This window comes from Carassius gibelio, chromosome A14 (assembly GCF_023724105.1).
Source record: "Carassius gibelio isolate Cgi1373 ecotype wild population from Czech Republic chromosome A14, carGib1.2-hapl.c, whole genome shotgun sequence".
Taxonomy (NCBI): Eukaryota; Metazoa; Chordata; class Actinopteri; order Cypriniformes; family Cyprinidae; genus Carassius; species Carassius gibelio.
In genome coordinates, this window is record NC_068384.1 from 6,115,399 (window position 1) to 6,131,307 (window position 15,909).

Sequence of the window (15,909 nt, forward strand, 5' to 3'; positions counted from 1 at the left end):
ACTGTAGGTCCATCTACATGCTCAAATGTATGTGTATTTTTCTTTGGGTGCCATAAAAAGTGCTATAAAGATTGAGGGGAAAATAAACATATTTAACATTTGTGAAAAGGCCAGCAATAACTCAAAATCTAATTCAAATCAAGTGCATATATCAGAGGAGCTCTTAATATTCTTAGTTTTAGAGGTTTTTGCCAACCAAATGCACCGTATGATTTATATAAAGATATTTCCATATTACTTGAACGTTCATCTAACAGCTTGTAGAGAGATGAAAATGAGATTGTGACAGTGTCATTGAAATGGTTTCTTTTGTCCCTTCAGGTATTCAGTTCTACACAATGGAAAGCACAGTGAACAGGAGAAACTGTCGATACAGAACGACACAGAGTCCCAGGAGTCATGTTTCTGACACAGGCCAGGCTCTAATGAGGAGCATGACTGGAAGAGGATATTTCTCAGCGCCCTGCCTGCAGCTCAGACCCGACCAGAGCCTTTCAGGAGTCGAGGACAGGGAGCTGGACTGAACTGTTTGCTCAAAGAGCTGCTGAACAATGAGGGAAAGAACAATGTTGCCAAAGGTATCTGGTCTGTATTTTAGGATACGAATTTCGATTGCAAAGGAGTGTTGGTAAGGGTTTTCCCAATGTGTTTGTTTCCTTTTTGGTTCTCCTGGGAATACGACTTCCAAACCAAAAACATGTCTTTCAAGCTTTATCCAGAGTGGCTTCTATTAGCTCTACAGGGAGGATAACACTTCCTGAAATATACGGCACGAAGGCTGAATAGCTAAGATGACTCTCTATTAAAGAAAATATTTTTTTTTTAATATAAATGAAAAAGTAAATTCACAAATTCACACCACAGTATTAAAAAGTAGAGCTGGGAGCATTGCTAAGCGATTTCTCAATTTTTTTATTCTTTTAATTTAATTTTATTTTTTTATTATTATTATTATCGTTTCATCAATGAATTCTAAAATCAACAGTTATAATATAGCATTGTCACATGAATTTAAAGTGTTAAAGACAACAGGCCTTTCCTTGTTTCCAAGACTATTCCAGAATCTATTTGCACATTTTTTTAAGTGCAACACAAGTAATGTTGCAGAATATTTCTATTAAAACAGCCTAAATAACAAGTTTATAGAAGCCTGCTTCTGCCACTGGATAAAAAAAAAAAAGGTAATTGTGAATTTTTTGCTCACAATACTGACTTTTTTCTCAGAATTGTGTTATTGAAACTGATTGAAAAAAAAAACGGAGAATTGCAAAATTTTAACTCACAACTGTATATCACGCAGTTCTGGTATTATAACACGCAAATGCAAGTTATTAAGTCAATATTGTGATATATAAACTTTTTGAAAGAAAATATCAGTCTTTTTGGCTTTATAACTCGCAATCACAGTTCTCAGAAAATAAGTCAGAATTGCGAGAAAAAAGCCAGAATTGTGAGATACAAACTTGCAATTTATCTACTCGCAGTTTTTATCACATAATTAGTCAGAATTGCGATTTCATATCTTACATTTCTGATTTCATTCCTTAGAACTGCAGGAATTTCAATTCTAACTTTATAACACGCAGTTGCAACATTATATCTAGTAACTCTGACGTTTTAACTCGCAATTATAAGTTTATATCTCACAAAATGTCAGAATTTTTAATATAAAAAAACCTCAACATTTTTCAGATAAAATGTCGCAAATGTTTAACTTTTTTTTTTATTTAGTGGCAGAAACAGACTTCTATATAAAAAAAAATGCCCCAAAATTGTTGATTTTATTAAAAAAATTGTTTTTTAAACTTTTTAGATTCAAATGATTCATCCTCATGCAACGGATTTTGACAGAAAATTAACTTTTGTTTTCTACCCATGAAATCTATCTTGGCGAAAACATAATATGTCAATTTTCTTATTGTGAACTGGTATCTTATTTATGTTGTATAAGACTTCTGAAGCTCTTTGGGGAATGAGATGTACCGCTCACAGACTAGTTGATGTGACTTGGCTCCTTGTCTCCTCTCTGAATATGACAGATGTCTCAGACTCACGGGTGAGCGTTCTCAGTCAGGTCAGATCTGTGCTTCACATTCATCACTAAATGCAACCATTTCCACGACAGTTTCCACTGCGAGGATCTCCTCTGACGTGATGCCTGCTGACTGAGGATGTGTCAGGCCACTCCAAACAAAAGCTTTGCTGACAGCAACCAGGGCCAGTTCTCCAGATGCTGTGTCTTAAAATGTTTTAGCTTTAGTAAAGATGACCATCGGTTACCGCATGACTGAAATGACCTGAAGTTGTTCTTGTGTAAGTTCTTAAAGGGACAGTTCATCCAATGATGACAATTTACTTTTGTTATTTATTCACCCTCATGTTATTAACAACTTAAGGTACTATTACATTTACTGTCATGCAGTGAATTTTTACAGGCGAAATCCAGTCATTTCAATAGGAATCCACACAATTGAGAATTTCACATAAAGGTGAAAGATTTCCCACACAGATTTTGCATCAGGTTTTAAGTTGTTCAAGTTTGTTTCAAATTTGCCACATTGACAAATAGAAATCTGCTTTAAACATTTCTACACTGTTGAAAATAGACAGTCGAGATTTTTGCCTGCAAAATTTAACCCAAATTTATTATTTTAATGTGAGGAAATACTGCATGAAACACATTTTTGTAAAAGATATGTTTTTCTATTACTCGTGTATAATAGTGAGGTAGTACATGCTTAACCTAAACACTTAATTTTTTTGTCTCTTATGACTAGTCCCATAATGTTTTGGAATGTTCGTGAAAGCACTAGAATACCACAGAAAATTCCAGAATGTTACAGAAACTTCTAAAATGTTCCCATCCTTGCAAAAGCTAAATATCTTAAAGAAAAAAAATGCAGAATTACTACAAAAGCTTATCTGTACTAAACCAATGCTTCATAAACATAAACTGACCTATATTTACCAAAATACTGATGCTACATGAAAATAAATAATTATTAGCACCACAGAATTACAGAAGAACCATAAAAATAAAATAAAATCAGTGAAACAAATTTTTGTTACATTGCAATTTTCTCCTTTTATTTTCCATAGAAGAAATGTAGTACAGGTTTGGAGTGACATGAGGATGAGTAAATAAAGACAGAATTTGTATTTTTGGGTGAATTACCCCTTTACGAATATGTGACACGAGATATTGAGAAAACAAATCTCATGGAAAAGCCATGCAGATGAGTTTTTGTTCCTTGACATTTCTAACTAAAACCTCCCAAAGCAGTGATGTGCCATACTGAAGCTCGCTTCCAGAGCTGAGGACCCCAATAAACACGCTCCTCAGAGAGCCTGGATATAGCAGAACTGACCCAGAACAATCTCCATCCCTCATCCCAGCACTTACCAGTCTGCTGAAGCGTGCCTCTGCCTAAAATGAATTGCCTTCGGGAACAGCAATTGTTTGCATTGATCTTAGACATGTAAATATTCTAAAATAACTACGTTTTATTCGTCAGCCATTGGAAAAACTTTGGTTTGGTCTTAATTGCTATTTTGCAGGGACGTACTGAAGGCGATACACGTACGCCACTAAGAATAAAACACGTACAGCTCAGCACTGTCCTCGTGCATTAGTTTCCTGATTTGAAAACGAAAACCTCTCCTGCAAATAAAGCACTTGTCGCACTTTTACAATACGAAGATTATAGCATCCCACAAGTCGTTCAGTATTCTGGTCACGAATATGTTATCGCAGACCAAACCAATGTCATATGAGGAATATGAAAGTTTGATTTTCATGATCAGTTTTGATATTCTGCTGTGGTGACATGATGAAGGAACAAGTAAGACAGTAAGATTCGATCAAGCAATGGCTTTATTTGTTCCAATGCGATCAGAGCTAGCTACATTACCTAGCTCCATGCCCACTTCAGCTTCTTTTCCCATCTTCTCGTGATTTATCAACCGATATTTAATTTCTAAAGGTAGAGCTTAGTTTGATTTTATTGTACATAGGAATATATTTTTATGCAAATGATTTGAAAGTGGTCCGTGTGTTCCTTTAAATGGTTTAGTCGAACACGTTTCTTCTTCCAGTCTGGTGTACCAGCGAACGCTAACTATGAATCTAGTGTGTCATTGGAAGCAATGTCCAGATAAGATGTGTATGCCAGGCTACTTGTTTTTTTAATTTTTATAATCAAACATGTACATGGCCGTGCCTTCACAGCTATCTTAAAGATGTACAGAGCGTTGTGAAACTGTGCAAGTTCATGCTGGTAGTTTTTAAAAATGTTTCCTTTTAAAAGGTTATAATGTACAATCAAAGGGGCTTTGATGAGTTATAATGTCCAAACTTTTTCATTTGTACACTTTCAATTATGTAGCACCTTTTAATTCTGCGGTACTTTGCCATTATTTAACAGTAAGTGGTTTTGTCGGTCGAACAACTTGCACAGTTTCCCATCTGTGTTCTTTGGATGTCAATACGTTGTTTAAAGATGGAGATTTTGCAACGGTTGAAGCTTAGCAACCGTGAGCAGAAAACAGGCAATGCATGCTGTTTTAAACGCCGAAGGATTTGGGGAAATGCTGGTACTCCGTGGCCATGACAGAACCAAAAGCACTCCTTCATGAGCCCTGAGTTGATGCTTTGAAAAGATTTGCATTAGAAATAACTCTCCCCGAACGTTCATGGACCTTCAGGGTAGTCATCACCATCAGGATTTCATGTGAAATGATTCCCGACCCCGCAAACCTCACATATGAAGCGTGATCGAACACTTCCAGGCCCTGAAGGCAGAAGGTCTAAGCATGAATGTGTTGTAAATCTCCCAAAAAGTTGTAGAACTTTTGTAAACTCAGTATTTATTTTGATGGATAACGATTGATATTTTCATGTAAGGCTTCTCTTTCAGGGAGCTATGTGTATTACTTTTTCTGTTGCTATGTGACAGCTCTAAAAAATAATAATTAAAGACTATGAGATGTTATTAATCTTTATGTGTTTTGTGTTTTATCAAAATATCTTGCCAGATTTGCACACCAACACACATACGGTCGATCAAAATGAATCTTAGTATATTATTTGAAGACGATATAGACAGATCATCACGAAGCAGAATCTTATTTTGGATACATTTGTGAGATCTGACAGTAATTATGAGTGAATCTGTTCGCCACATGGCCCTTTCTTCTTTTGCAGATGTTGACAGATATGATCCACTCGTAGGGGAAACAACTTGTTTTCCTCATGTGCACAGTAGACTAAATAAAAATTTGTGCACTGGAATTTTTCATATGATGCTGACTAGAAACAGCTGTTAAAGCAATATTTGTGTTCTTTAAAGACAATAGCCATGTTTTAAGAATATTATGCTGTATACCAAACACAATATAATGCCTACATTTAAAACATTGTAAGTGAAGCAGTATTATGTAATGATAACAAACATTTGACATATATGTAATATAGTATATATATATATATATATATATATATATATATATATATATATATATATATATATATATATATATATGTGCATGTGTTTATAAAATTTGTTTTTAAATGAATTATCATTCATTTTATATTAATTACATTAATCAATTAATGATTTAACACTTAGAAATGAATACTTGTATTCAGCACAGACACCTTTAATTGATCAAAAGTGTCGGTGAAGATGTTTAGATTAAATATAACAAAAATACAAAAAAAATGCTCTTCTTGTTTGAACTTTCTTTTCATCAAAGAAACCTGAAAAAAAACTGTATCATGGTTTCCACACAAAAAAGAAAAAAAATGAAGCAGCACAGGTTTTCTTTTCTTTTCTTTTACATTGATAATTATAAGAAAATCAGCAAATTGCTGAAGGATGTGACACTGAAGACTGAAGAAATGATGCTGAAAATTCAATTTTGATCACAGGAATAAATTACATTGTAAAATATATTCTAATAGAAAACAATTAAAATGTAAAATACTTAAATAAGAGCAGCTTAATGATCTTTCTGTCAACTACATATACTTTTTATTTTATTTATTTATTCATTTTTTAGCTTGAAGCATGTTCATGCTAAATTCCATGCTATTCTGTTGTATTATAGTGAAACAAAAGTGTCTCAAGTATCATAAGGTAGTATGATATTCCAAACATTTTAACTCATTTTCACATTTATGCATCTACATCCTTTCATTGTCTTGTAGATGGTTCTCTAATATCCTCACTCTTTCTGTCCATCATTTATATCCTACTGTACCAGATCTTTACATTCACCCCATATGTACCTTTTCTGTTGTTGAGAGAAGCAAGCCCAGCATTTAATTATTCATCAATGTGAAAAACAGCAGACTGGCAGTGATCCCAGCAGTAATGAGGTTCAGAGCGTGCAGATCCTCGCTCACCTTCGCCGGTGCCACAGCTTATTTCCCTTTACCAATTTGATGGACCATAAACTGCTTTAAAAGCTCTCCCGGTAACCTCCTGAGTCACATTCTCTGAACTTTCACCTTGACATTATGCCGTTTATTGGTATTTTCACGAGAGCGAGTCAATGTTTCCAAGTCGGTGTGCTGTCAGATTTAAATAGATGGAAAGCGTTTCTTTCTGAATTGTAGAACGGGCCGTTTTTCGCAGACTTTGACAGATACAGTGACGCAATCGAGTCGCAATCTCGAGCATGGTCTTAAAAACTTCACTCGGACCATTATCACTATTTTAGCTTCGCGGTTGATCGCAGGAGGCATTATCTGTAGGCCTGAGGAATGTCTTTTCCCCTGATTGCATTTTGGAGTGACTTGCTGAGTTAAGTGCTCCCTCGTCAGCCCTGGAGAACAGACTTTGGATTTTTTTAGGTAAAATTCTCAAAATGCTTCATTTACACATCTCAAATGCCAAGTGTGATAATAGTGAGCTCTCGCTTAATCAAAGTCTGAGCGGGGGAACCGGTCAACCGGCGGGAAAACGAACTCGAACACACATGCTAGAGACTCCGTGTGAAGCTCTCTCCGTTTGCTTTGCAGCTCTTTAAATTTTAATGCTACTTACTGCGATGAGGTTATTTTTCTTATTTCCCCCGTCTTAATGTGCTTGTGGGACCTCTGCTCATTCGTGTTGGCCTTTTTGCATATTTAAGCTTTCATGTCTCTCGCGGGATGCTAATAATGAGTCTAACCTTTAAATGTGGGGAGAAATAAGAAATAAGCCAAAGTCTTGTTGACTAGTCCAAGTCCAAGTTGAAAAAGTCAGGTTGATAGAAGTCAGGAGAAATCCAGTAATGAGATGATTTACGAGGACTTGTCAGGCTGTCAGCCTCGTCTCAGACCAAGCTCAGGCCGCTTGCCCTTCTGTCTGGACTCATATCGAGTCGAATGGACTTAAATGACTTGAGTATTGTTTGAGGTATTGTCAGTGCTTTTCTGAATAAATGTGGTATTTTTCCAGGAAGAGTAACTCCGCAGCATGGCACGCAGGCAGTGGAAACTGAATAGGCTGTTGTTATCCTCTCGAAGGTTTATAACATTGACCTGAGCTTGAAAAGCTTTCAGAGTCTGACACGCAGCAGTTTTTCTTCATATCTCGCTTTTGTCTTTTTATGAGGCTGCTGTTTGATAGATCAAGTAGTGCTTTTCTAAGGCCACATCCGTCACTGGAAAGACATCAGTTCATGCAGCAACTGTGGAGAGAACTGGTCACAAACAAGTGAACATCTTTAATGTGTGTGTGAGCAGCTGTAGAGAGAATGAATGGAGAGTGTAAAAGTCAAAAGGCCCACATTTATCTCACAATATTTCTGAAATGTGGTGTGTAATCTGTGAGCTCTTCCTGGGAAGTGGCTTTTGAAGATTTTCTCACGCTGATTTCCTAATGCACAGTATTTATTTATTTAATTGATTTTACCATAGTGAGAATCAAGCGGCTTACAGTGCACGAGTCCTGAAGGCTGCTGGGTAATACACATCGAAGCAGGATGAAATCAAACATTCAAGACCAGACGGAACAAATCTAGGAATTTAAGGATCGCTCACAGTGAAGCCCATATTGTGGACTACTGTTCTGGAAGTATCTATGGGGATATACTGGAAAATATAATGCATTTCCATACTGTATAGTAAATGTGTGTCACGTTTGGTTGTGTTTCTCTCTATTTCTGACTTGTTTAGGTCTTTATACGCCCTGTTCTGTTCAGTCGTGGTTGCTTTTTTGTGTTCCCATTGTGTGTGCTACTGCGGTTCTCCTGTGTGCATCCCTTGTGGATTTATAATGAAAATATTATTTTTGGATAATACCATTGTGTGCTTTAAATGGAACAACACATTAGAGAAAAAGTGGCCACAATGTGAGTATTTCTTTCCTTTCTCCCCATGGACCGGGCACTGTTCAGCTCAGCCTGGATCAGAAGGACTTCACTGGATGACCATACGAGGGACTTCTTAGATTGGCTTGCCTTACACTTTCCTGACCACTCGCTTGCTTTGTGTTTTTAACCACACCAGCCTCAGCGCACCGTCTAATGCTCGATTTATTCATTTCTCCTTCATGAGTTAATGCATGGGTTTACATGTTTTTTATTTTTTATTTTTTTTTTATTTTGTGTTTACTGAAAACCAATATTAAATTTTAGGATTTTGACAGGTGGGCGTCTTGGTAATATGGCGTGTGAAATCTTACACTCTTCCACAAATACAGTATATATTACAATATTTTCCTTAAATACATAAATTGCATGTGTTCCCATATAAATATTGCATATGTTTAAGCACACAAACTACCTCATTTTATCTCATTATACAATATTTATGTGTATGTAGTAAGTCTATTTAATCTTGATGTACAAATAAAACTACTTTCAGTTTCTAAATATGAAAAGTGACAATTCCTTCTGTATTATTCACTATATTGTAATGTAAGACAAATTATTCACTATATTTTCAATATGCAATCAATTTAATATATAAGGAAATGTGGTATTTGCATAAAGGTTGTCACTTCCTTTTAGGGAGGAATATAAAAGCTGTTTTACAATAGATATATTGTGAAATTACATAGCATTGCAATTATAACTTCTGCTTAAAACTGTATGCCATTTCAAAAACCGTATACGAACTTATGCATAAAAATGTCCTAAATATATTCATATAATCTGTATATTTATACATTTATATTATTGTATTGCAAATATAATTATAGCTGACATATTTTTGTTATTTTTTATACTAGTATTGTAATAATTTGTTTGTTCGTTCACTCATTTATTCATGCTATGAAATGGGCTTTTATTATATGCTCTTTCTTTTTACTCAGTATTTAGTTGAGAGTTTGTCAGTATAAATAGGCAGTTTAAAGTTGACAGTCGTTGAAATGGAAACGTGGGATGAACTCCATATATAATGGAGATGATCTAGCTATGTGAATATTCATTTAAACATGCAATCAAATCAACATGCACAAAATGAATACATAAAGGAGGCGGATAGGTGAGGTATGTCCCAATTTATAGAGGCGAGATGAAGGATGGGCTTTTTAACCCTCTTCACCTGATTTTCTCCACAAAGGTCCTGATGAGAAGCACTCTTTGCATGTCAAATTAATCTTACCTTTGGATGTTTTTGTAGCCTTTATTAGTGTACAGCCTGGTGAGCAAACTTTACACTGAATTCATATTGTTTCATGAGCTTGAAACACTTCTGCTTCAGTGAACGCTTATATATTCCTTCAATATGATTTTAAAGCATCCCAGGATGCACCTCATGAAGCTGCTTAAATGAATGAACAAGTGTGAGAGAGCTGTTTATTTTGACCAATGGAAAAAATGTTCTCAATAACTAACCGAGCCGACCGGAGTAACTTGAACCTGACTGCTGCAATATAGTGTTATTCTGCCCTCTGCTGGTGACTTCACGAGATGATGACTTACAGTTCAATAAAAGACCATTCAAGCTATATGACTGATTACGTTAAGACATCGTTTCAAAAAAGCAAAATGCACGCTGTTATTGTTTACCAGTTAACCAACATAACCACTTAGCAGTTTATTTTTTTCAGTCCAAATTACAATTCTTATTATTATTTGTTTTTATTTATTATCTTTGGAGTTCACAGGTAACTTATTTCATTCACTAGGTAATAAGATTACCATGCTGTCATTTTGTATTGCAAATAAAATGTGCAAATATAATTGCATTAAATAATATATATGATTTATTTATTTATTTATTTATGGGCAGTGCTTTAAGTGGCCCAAAACAGGTGCCGGTACTCTATTATAGCCACACAAAAAAATATATATATTTTCTTTTTTTTTTTTTTTGATGACTCCCCTCATCCCCTGAGGTAACAACAGCTATATTGAAGGGGTTTTATATACAGCAGTCAACAGGCAACCTTAATAATAAATCCTTTTATTAGTTTGTGGATTTGCTTGAGCTAGAAAGAACTACTGAACATAAATAAAATGTGCAAAAGGATTTTGAAAAAATACCCTTCTACTGAAAAAGAGCTATTGCATTACTGCATTCAAAATTCCAATCTGACTCAAATGAATCGCGAACCAGCTCCGAACTCCCGAACTGATTCAAATGATTCGTGATCACCAAAATGACTCAAATGATTCGCAAACCCGGTACGAACTCCCGAACTGTTTCAAATGATTCGCGATCCCGCTTCGAACTGACTCAAATGATTCGCGAACCCTGTATAACTCTCGAATTTATTCAAATGATCCGCGAAGCCGCTCCGAACTCCCGAACTGATTCAAATGATTTGCGATCCCCAAACTGACTCAAATGATTCGCGAACCCGCTACGAACTCCCGAACTGATTCAAATGATTCGTGATCACCAAACTGACTCAAATGATTCGCGAAGCCGCTTTGAACTCCCGAACTGATTCAAATTATTCGCGATCCCGCTCCGAACTGACTCAAATGATTCGCGAACCCGCTTACGAACTCTCGAGTTGATTCAAATGATCCGCGAAGCCGCTCCGAACTCCCGAACTGACTCAAATGATTCGCGATCCTGCTCCGAACTCTCGAATTGATTCAAATGATCCGCGAAGATGCTCCGAACTCCCGAACTGATTCAAATGATTTTTGTGTAAAACCTCAATTAAAACAGATGTCCAAATGAACGTACCAGTACGCTAAAAGCACGTTCTGGGCGCATGGAGGTGGTGGTATGCTCAAGAGCTATATTTGGAAGTGGCGGTACCAGTGCTTACAGGCCCTTAAAGCACTGTTTATGGGGCTTTACTTGAAAGGAATCAACTCAAATCATTACATTATAAAAGATAGCTGTGGAAGTTTTTAGTATAATGTAATTTAGACATTGCATGGTTTAATACCTACTGTCATTGCGGTTTAGGTCAATAATGTAAAAGGTCAGCAGAGCAAAAATTACAAAGCAGAGTAAAAAGGTCCGGGTAAGTGTGAATGGTTTAACAGAATAAACTACATGCAAGCACAGTTCAAGGAACATTTTTAACAGACCAAAAGTGTTATTAATATTGTGTAGGGTTATTAATGATGTCTTTGAAGTTTTACCCTATTACTATTTAATAAAAATTGTTTAAAATATGGGTTATTTCATTTAGTTGCCAAATCTTCCATTTTTAATAAAGTAATTAATTTATATTTATTACACACACACACACACACACACACACACATATATATATATATATATATATATATATATATATATATATATATATATATATATAAAATGCAATTATATTTTAATTAATTAATTGTATTAATTTTTAATTCAGTTAACAATAAAAACACTGTTTCTGAGATTGAAATACTTGATCTTCATCATTATTGGGACTGTCCATGCTGCCTGCTATATGCTATAACTAAGAAACGTCAGGGCTTGTAAACTGATTTTGGCGTTTAGAAACTTTCTGCATGGCCTTTCCATCCTCTAATATTGAATTCTTATTAATTAGGGTATTTCATAACCTGCCTTTAATGTAAACCGGTCTGCATTTCCCGCAGGAAACCAGATCTTTGCATTTCAGACCTATATTTACATTGATGTCTGAAAAGTGGGACATCAGGTAAAGTGGGTCAAATTCATATCACGCTGGAGTGCCCTTAAAACACCAAGAGCCAATCATATTTTAACATTCATGAATAATTACTATGTTTTCATTCGCCTGACATCACTGTGGTGGGCGTGGCCAAGCGTCAACACAATCGGTCACAACAAGCACATGGTAAGTGCGCCGAATACTCTGCGTAAAAGCCTGCATATGATGATTAATTTGAAAACGACTCATTTTGTATTTCTGCTTTTAAAATAATCAATTCATGGGCAATTGCGTTTGATTATTTGTAAGGATATTTAAAGTAGTGACCCACTTAGCTTAGCTTAACGTGTTAGGTAAAGTGGGACAGCAGCTATCTGTTAATGTGGGACACAACACTCTTCTGATGAAACATGATCGTTCAGTATCTTATATGAACTACTGTGTCATGGATCATAAGCCTGATGTTTTCTAATAATTCCATTGTAGCTGTGCTAAATTGGACGCTAATGTAATAATGTCAAATGTTTGTCAAAAGATTTGAGTACTTTGAATTAGACTGTTGGTCAGATAGTTAGAAGATAACATATAATCTCTCTCTCTATACATATATATACACACACACACACACACACACAAGCACAGAGAGAGAGAGAGAGAGAGAGCGAAATAGCTGATGAAATTCAGCTTTGCATTACAATATATAACAATAGAAAACACATACTTAAAATTGTAATAAAATTTTACAATATTACTATTTTCTGCAGTTATGATCAAATAATTGCAACCTTGGTGAGCATGAGAGACTTTTTAAAAAAATCTTACTGATCCTAAACTTATGAATGGGAGTGTATATAGCAAATAATTAATTAAAAATAAATAAATGATTACTAGTTCAGTTTATAAGGTGTATTTGCACAAAATATAATAATATTAGCTGAGTAATAGGGATGCCAGAATATTAGACCCAATTGAACAACATTCCAACTTTTATCTTTTCAAGGAAAAATGGAAAATCAAAGTGCGTTTAAAGGAAGAAAGGGTCTAAAGATGAATCAGTGGAGTGAGGAGCGAATGAAAGCTGCAATAGATGAGTATAAAGCACAGGCTGAGTCCGGGCAGAAGCCTGCACTACGATTGCTGGCAAGGAAGTGGAACGTGCCGAAAACGACCCTTCAGAGACGCGTGAAAGGCCTCGTCGAGGGATCCGAGCATGCATCTGGAAGAAAGCCATTCATCCCTGTTGAATCTGAGCGGGAGTTAGCGCGCCTTCTCGCCTCGCTTTCAGAGAGAGGCTTCTCGTTGAGGAAGACTGATGTCCAGTCTCTTGCTTTCGAGTTCGCCAAGATAAATGGCATCAGAGGGTTTTCAGAAGAGAAGCAAAAGGCGGGCTATTACTGGTTCGAGGGCTTTATGAAGCGAAACCCCGGGCTGAAAATAAAGAAACCTGAGACTACATCACCAGCTACAAGAATGAATGAAGAAGAGCTGGGGAAATGGTTCACAACTTACAAAATCACCCTGGATGCTTTGGGAATCAAAGACATCCCTTCACATATTTGGAAGTGTGATGTATCAGGAATACAAGATGTGTTCTCCTCTCATCAATCTGTCGAGGAAAGAGAAGATCCCTGCATTCAGATCACAACCGAGGAGGAAACAGCCTCAACTATACTAGCAGCATTCAACGCCAGTGGTGTGTTTGCTCCTCCACTTATCATTTCTAAAGGAATCAAGGTGAGAAATGAGTGCATGAATGAAAACATGTGCATGAGAGCATCAGATGATGGCTGGATAACAGCAGAGCTGTTCCTTGAGTGGGGGGAAATGTTTGTGGCACAGCTCCCGAAAGATGACTCCAGGCCCCACCTTCTCCTCCTCGATGGCCAAAGCAGCCACGTCTTCAACCTCAGCTTCCTCAATCTCATGAAGCAGAACGATGTGGAGGTCATATGCTATCCTGCACCGCAGCCAGCTCTGTGTAGGAGCCTCAAACTCAACTGGTGTGAAGCGAGTCGCAAGTGGAATCAGCAGTGTGTGGGAATGAAGTTGGCCGAAGCACATCATTGTTCTGTTTTCATGGAAGCGTGGAAGAAAACCGCCACTGTGGAAAGAGCCAAGGATGTGTTCAGAACAACAGGAATGTTCCCGATAAACGAGTTTACCTCCATTGGGCATGAAAGCACCACGCCATCCACTGAAGACGCTGCACATTGCAGCACCGAGAGCAGCTCTCATGAGCCTCCAGCTGTTGAAGTGGCATCCTTCAAAGACTTTGTGGTCATACAAAAGAGTCACAGGGGTGTAAAGACAGTACCATATTTACAAAGAAACTCAGAATACCTTCTTTATGATGAACATTTTAAACAAAAAAATGAACTGAATAAAGCCGCCGTCTCCTATAAATGCAGGGGCTGCTTCATAAACCACTGCTCGAGCGACGATCCGAGAGCTTCTGAAGCGTGGATCAGATGCAGCAACTGTAAGGCCTGCTACCACGAGTCTTGTGCGGAAGAGGATGGGATATATGAATGGGTTTATGATGGAGATGGTAATAAGCGATTAAACTAAAGGGTGAAAAAAAAGCATAATTTGAGAACAAGAAAACACAACGACAGAATATACCATTTAGGTTCATTCAGTCACAACAGTCTAGTGGTGTTTAAATAAAATCTGTGTTGAAATAAAAAAAGTGTTGTTAGAATAACAAAGATTAATGACTAAAGTACATTAATCCTTTGACACATCTTAATGAGCCACTATTTATACAGTAATAATATATTTGTGATTAATACTTTTTTGTTGTTTGTTTTTTACAAATTAGTAATACATTAAGTTCCATTCTATCTACAAACCCGTACAAATTCCAGAAAAGTTGGGACACCGTACAAATTTTGAATAAAAAAGGAATGGAATTTACAAATCTTATATTTTATTTACAATAGAATAAAGATAACATATCAAAAATGGAAAGGGAGACATTTTGAAATGTCATGCCAATTATTGGATCATTTTGGATTTCGTTGGAGCTTCACATTCCAAAAAAGATAGGACAGGTAGCAATAAGAGGCCAGAGAAGGACCGATTTTGCAACTTATTACAACCACACAGTGGTAAACCTGGCCTTGTCCCAACTTTTTTGAGATGTGTTGAAGCCATGGAATTTAAAATCAACCTATTTTTCCCTTAAAATTATACATTTTCTCAGTTTAAACATTTTATATGTCATCTATGTTGTATTCTGAATAAAATATTGAAATTTGAAACTTCCACATCATTACATTGTTTTTATTCACAATTTGTGTGTCCCAACTTTTTTAAAATCAGGTTTGTAGTCAGTGTTAAATTCAAACACTAACTAAACATAACTTCAAAATAAAAGCAGTAAAACAGTCAATAACACATTACAAGCAATGAACAGATTGTATTAGTATCAAACAAAAATACACAAAAAATTGTTGTTTTCCCAGCATTAGTAGGACTGTATGTATGGTGTTGATGTTCAATTCTTGAATTAATTTCAGTCAGTTCTCAGGAAGTAACGGTTGAGCCAGTTCACAAATACAACTGGACCTTAGTTCTGGTTTAATGATGAAAGACAATAAATTAGCATATTATGAGCTCCTAAAGAATTCAGAGCCACTGGGAATTATCTGCATCATGACGTTGTTTGAAGGTAAAAACCATTATAAAACCACCTGGAGTTCCCCAAAGTCTGAGAGGGCATCATATAAGGCATCATTGGGTTTTACCAGGACCTGTCTCTGCACACTTGCACTGAATGGATCAGTCTGGAAAACTGAATACACAGCACTTGTTCAGACACATCTCGGTGTAAATCATCAATAAGCAATGAGTTCTGTGTTTGTTTGTGTTT

General features: G+C 36.2%; 2 protein-coding genes across 4 annotated transcripts in view; both read left to right on the forward strand.

Moving 5' to 3' along the window:
- LOC128027344 (5-hydroxytryptamine receptor 4-like) overlaps positions 1–1,677 on the forward strand; it is a 110,554-nt gene extending 108,877 nt beyond the window's left edge. The window contains exon 8 of one of the 3 annotated variants that reach the window (XM_052614885.1): positions 322–1,677. Coding sequence is in view for 2 of the 3 variants with exons in the window: in XM_052614883.1 (XP_052470843.1) it covers positions 322–409 (88 nt within the window). In the remaining variant the exon portion in view is untranslated. The remainder of the gene's footprint in view (positions 1–321) is intronic. The other 2 variants (XM_052614883.1, XM_052614884.1) reach the window with 2 other exon arrangements.
- A 10,479-nt stretch (positions 1,678–12,156) lies between these two features.
- Positions 12,157–14,745, forward strand: si:rp71-1d10.8 (uncharacterized). Its single transcript, XM_052614432.1, has 2 exons — positions 12,157–12,221; positions 13,036–14,745. Exon 2 carries the CDS (start codon positions 13,041–13,043, stop codon positions 14,601–14,603), a length of 1,563 nt encoding a protein of 520 aa, XP_052470392.1. The 5' UTR covers positions 12,157–12,221; positions 13,036–13,040; the 3' UTR covers positions 14,604–14,745.
- Positions 14,746–15,909: the final 1,164 nt, after the last annotated feature.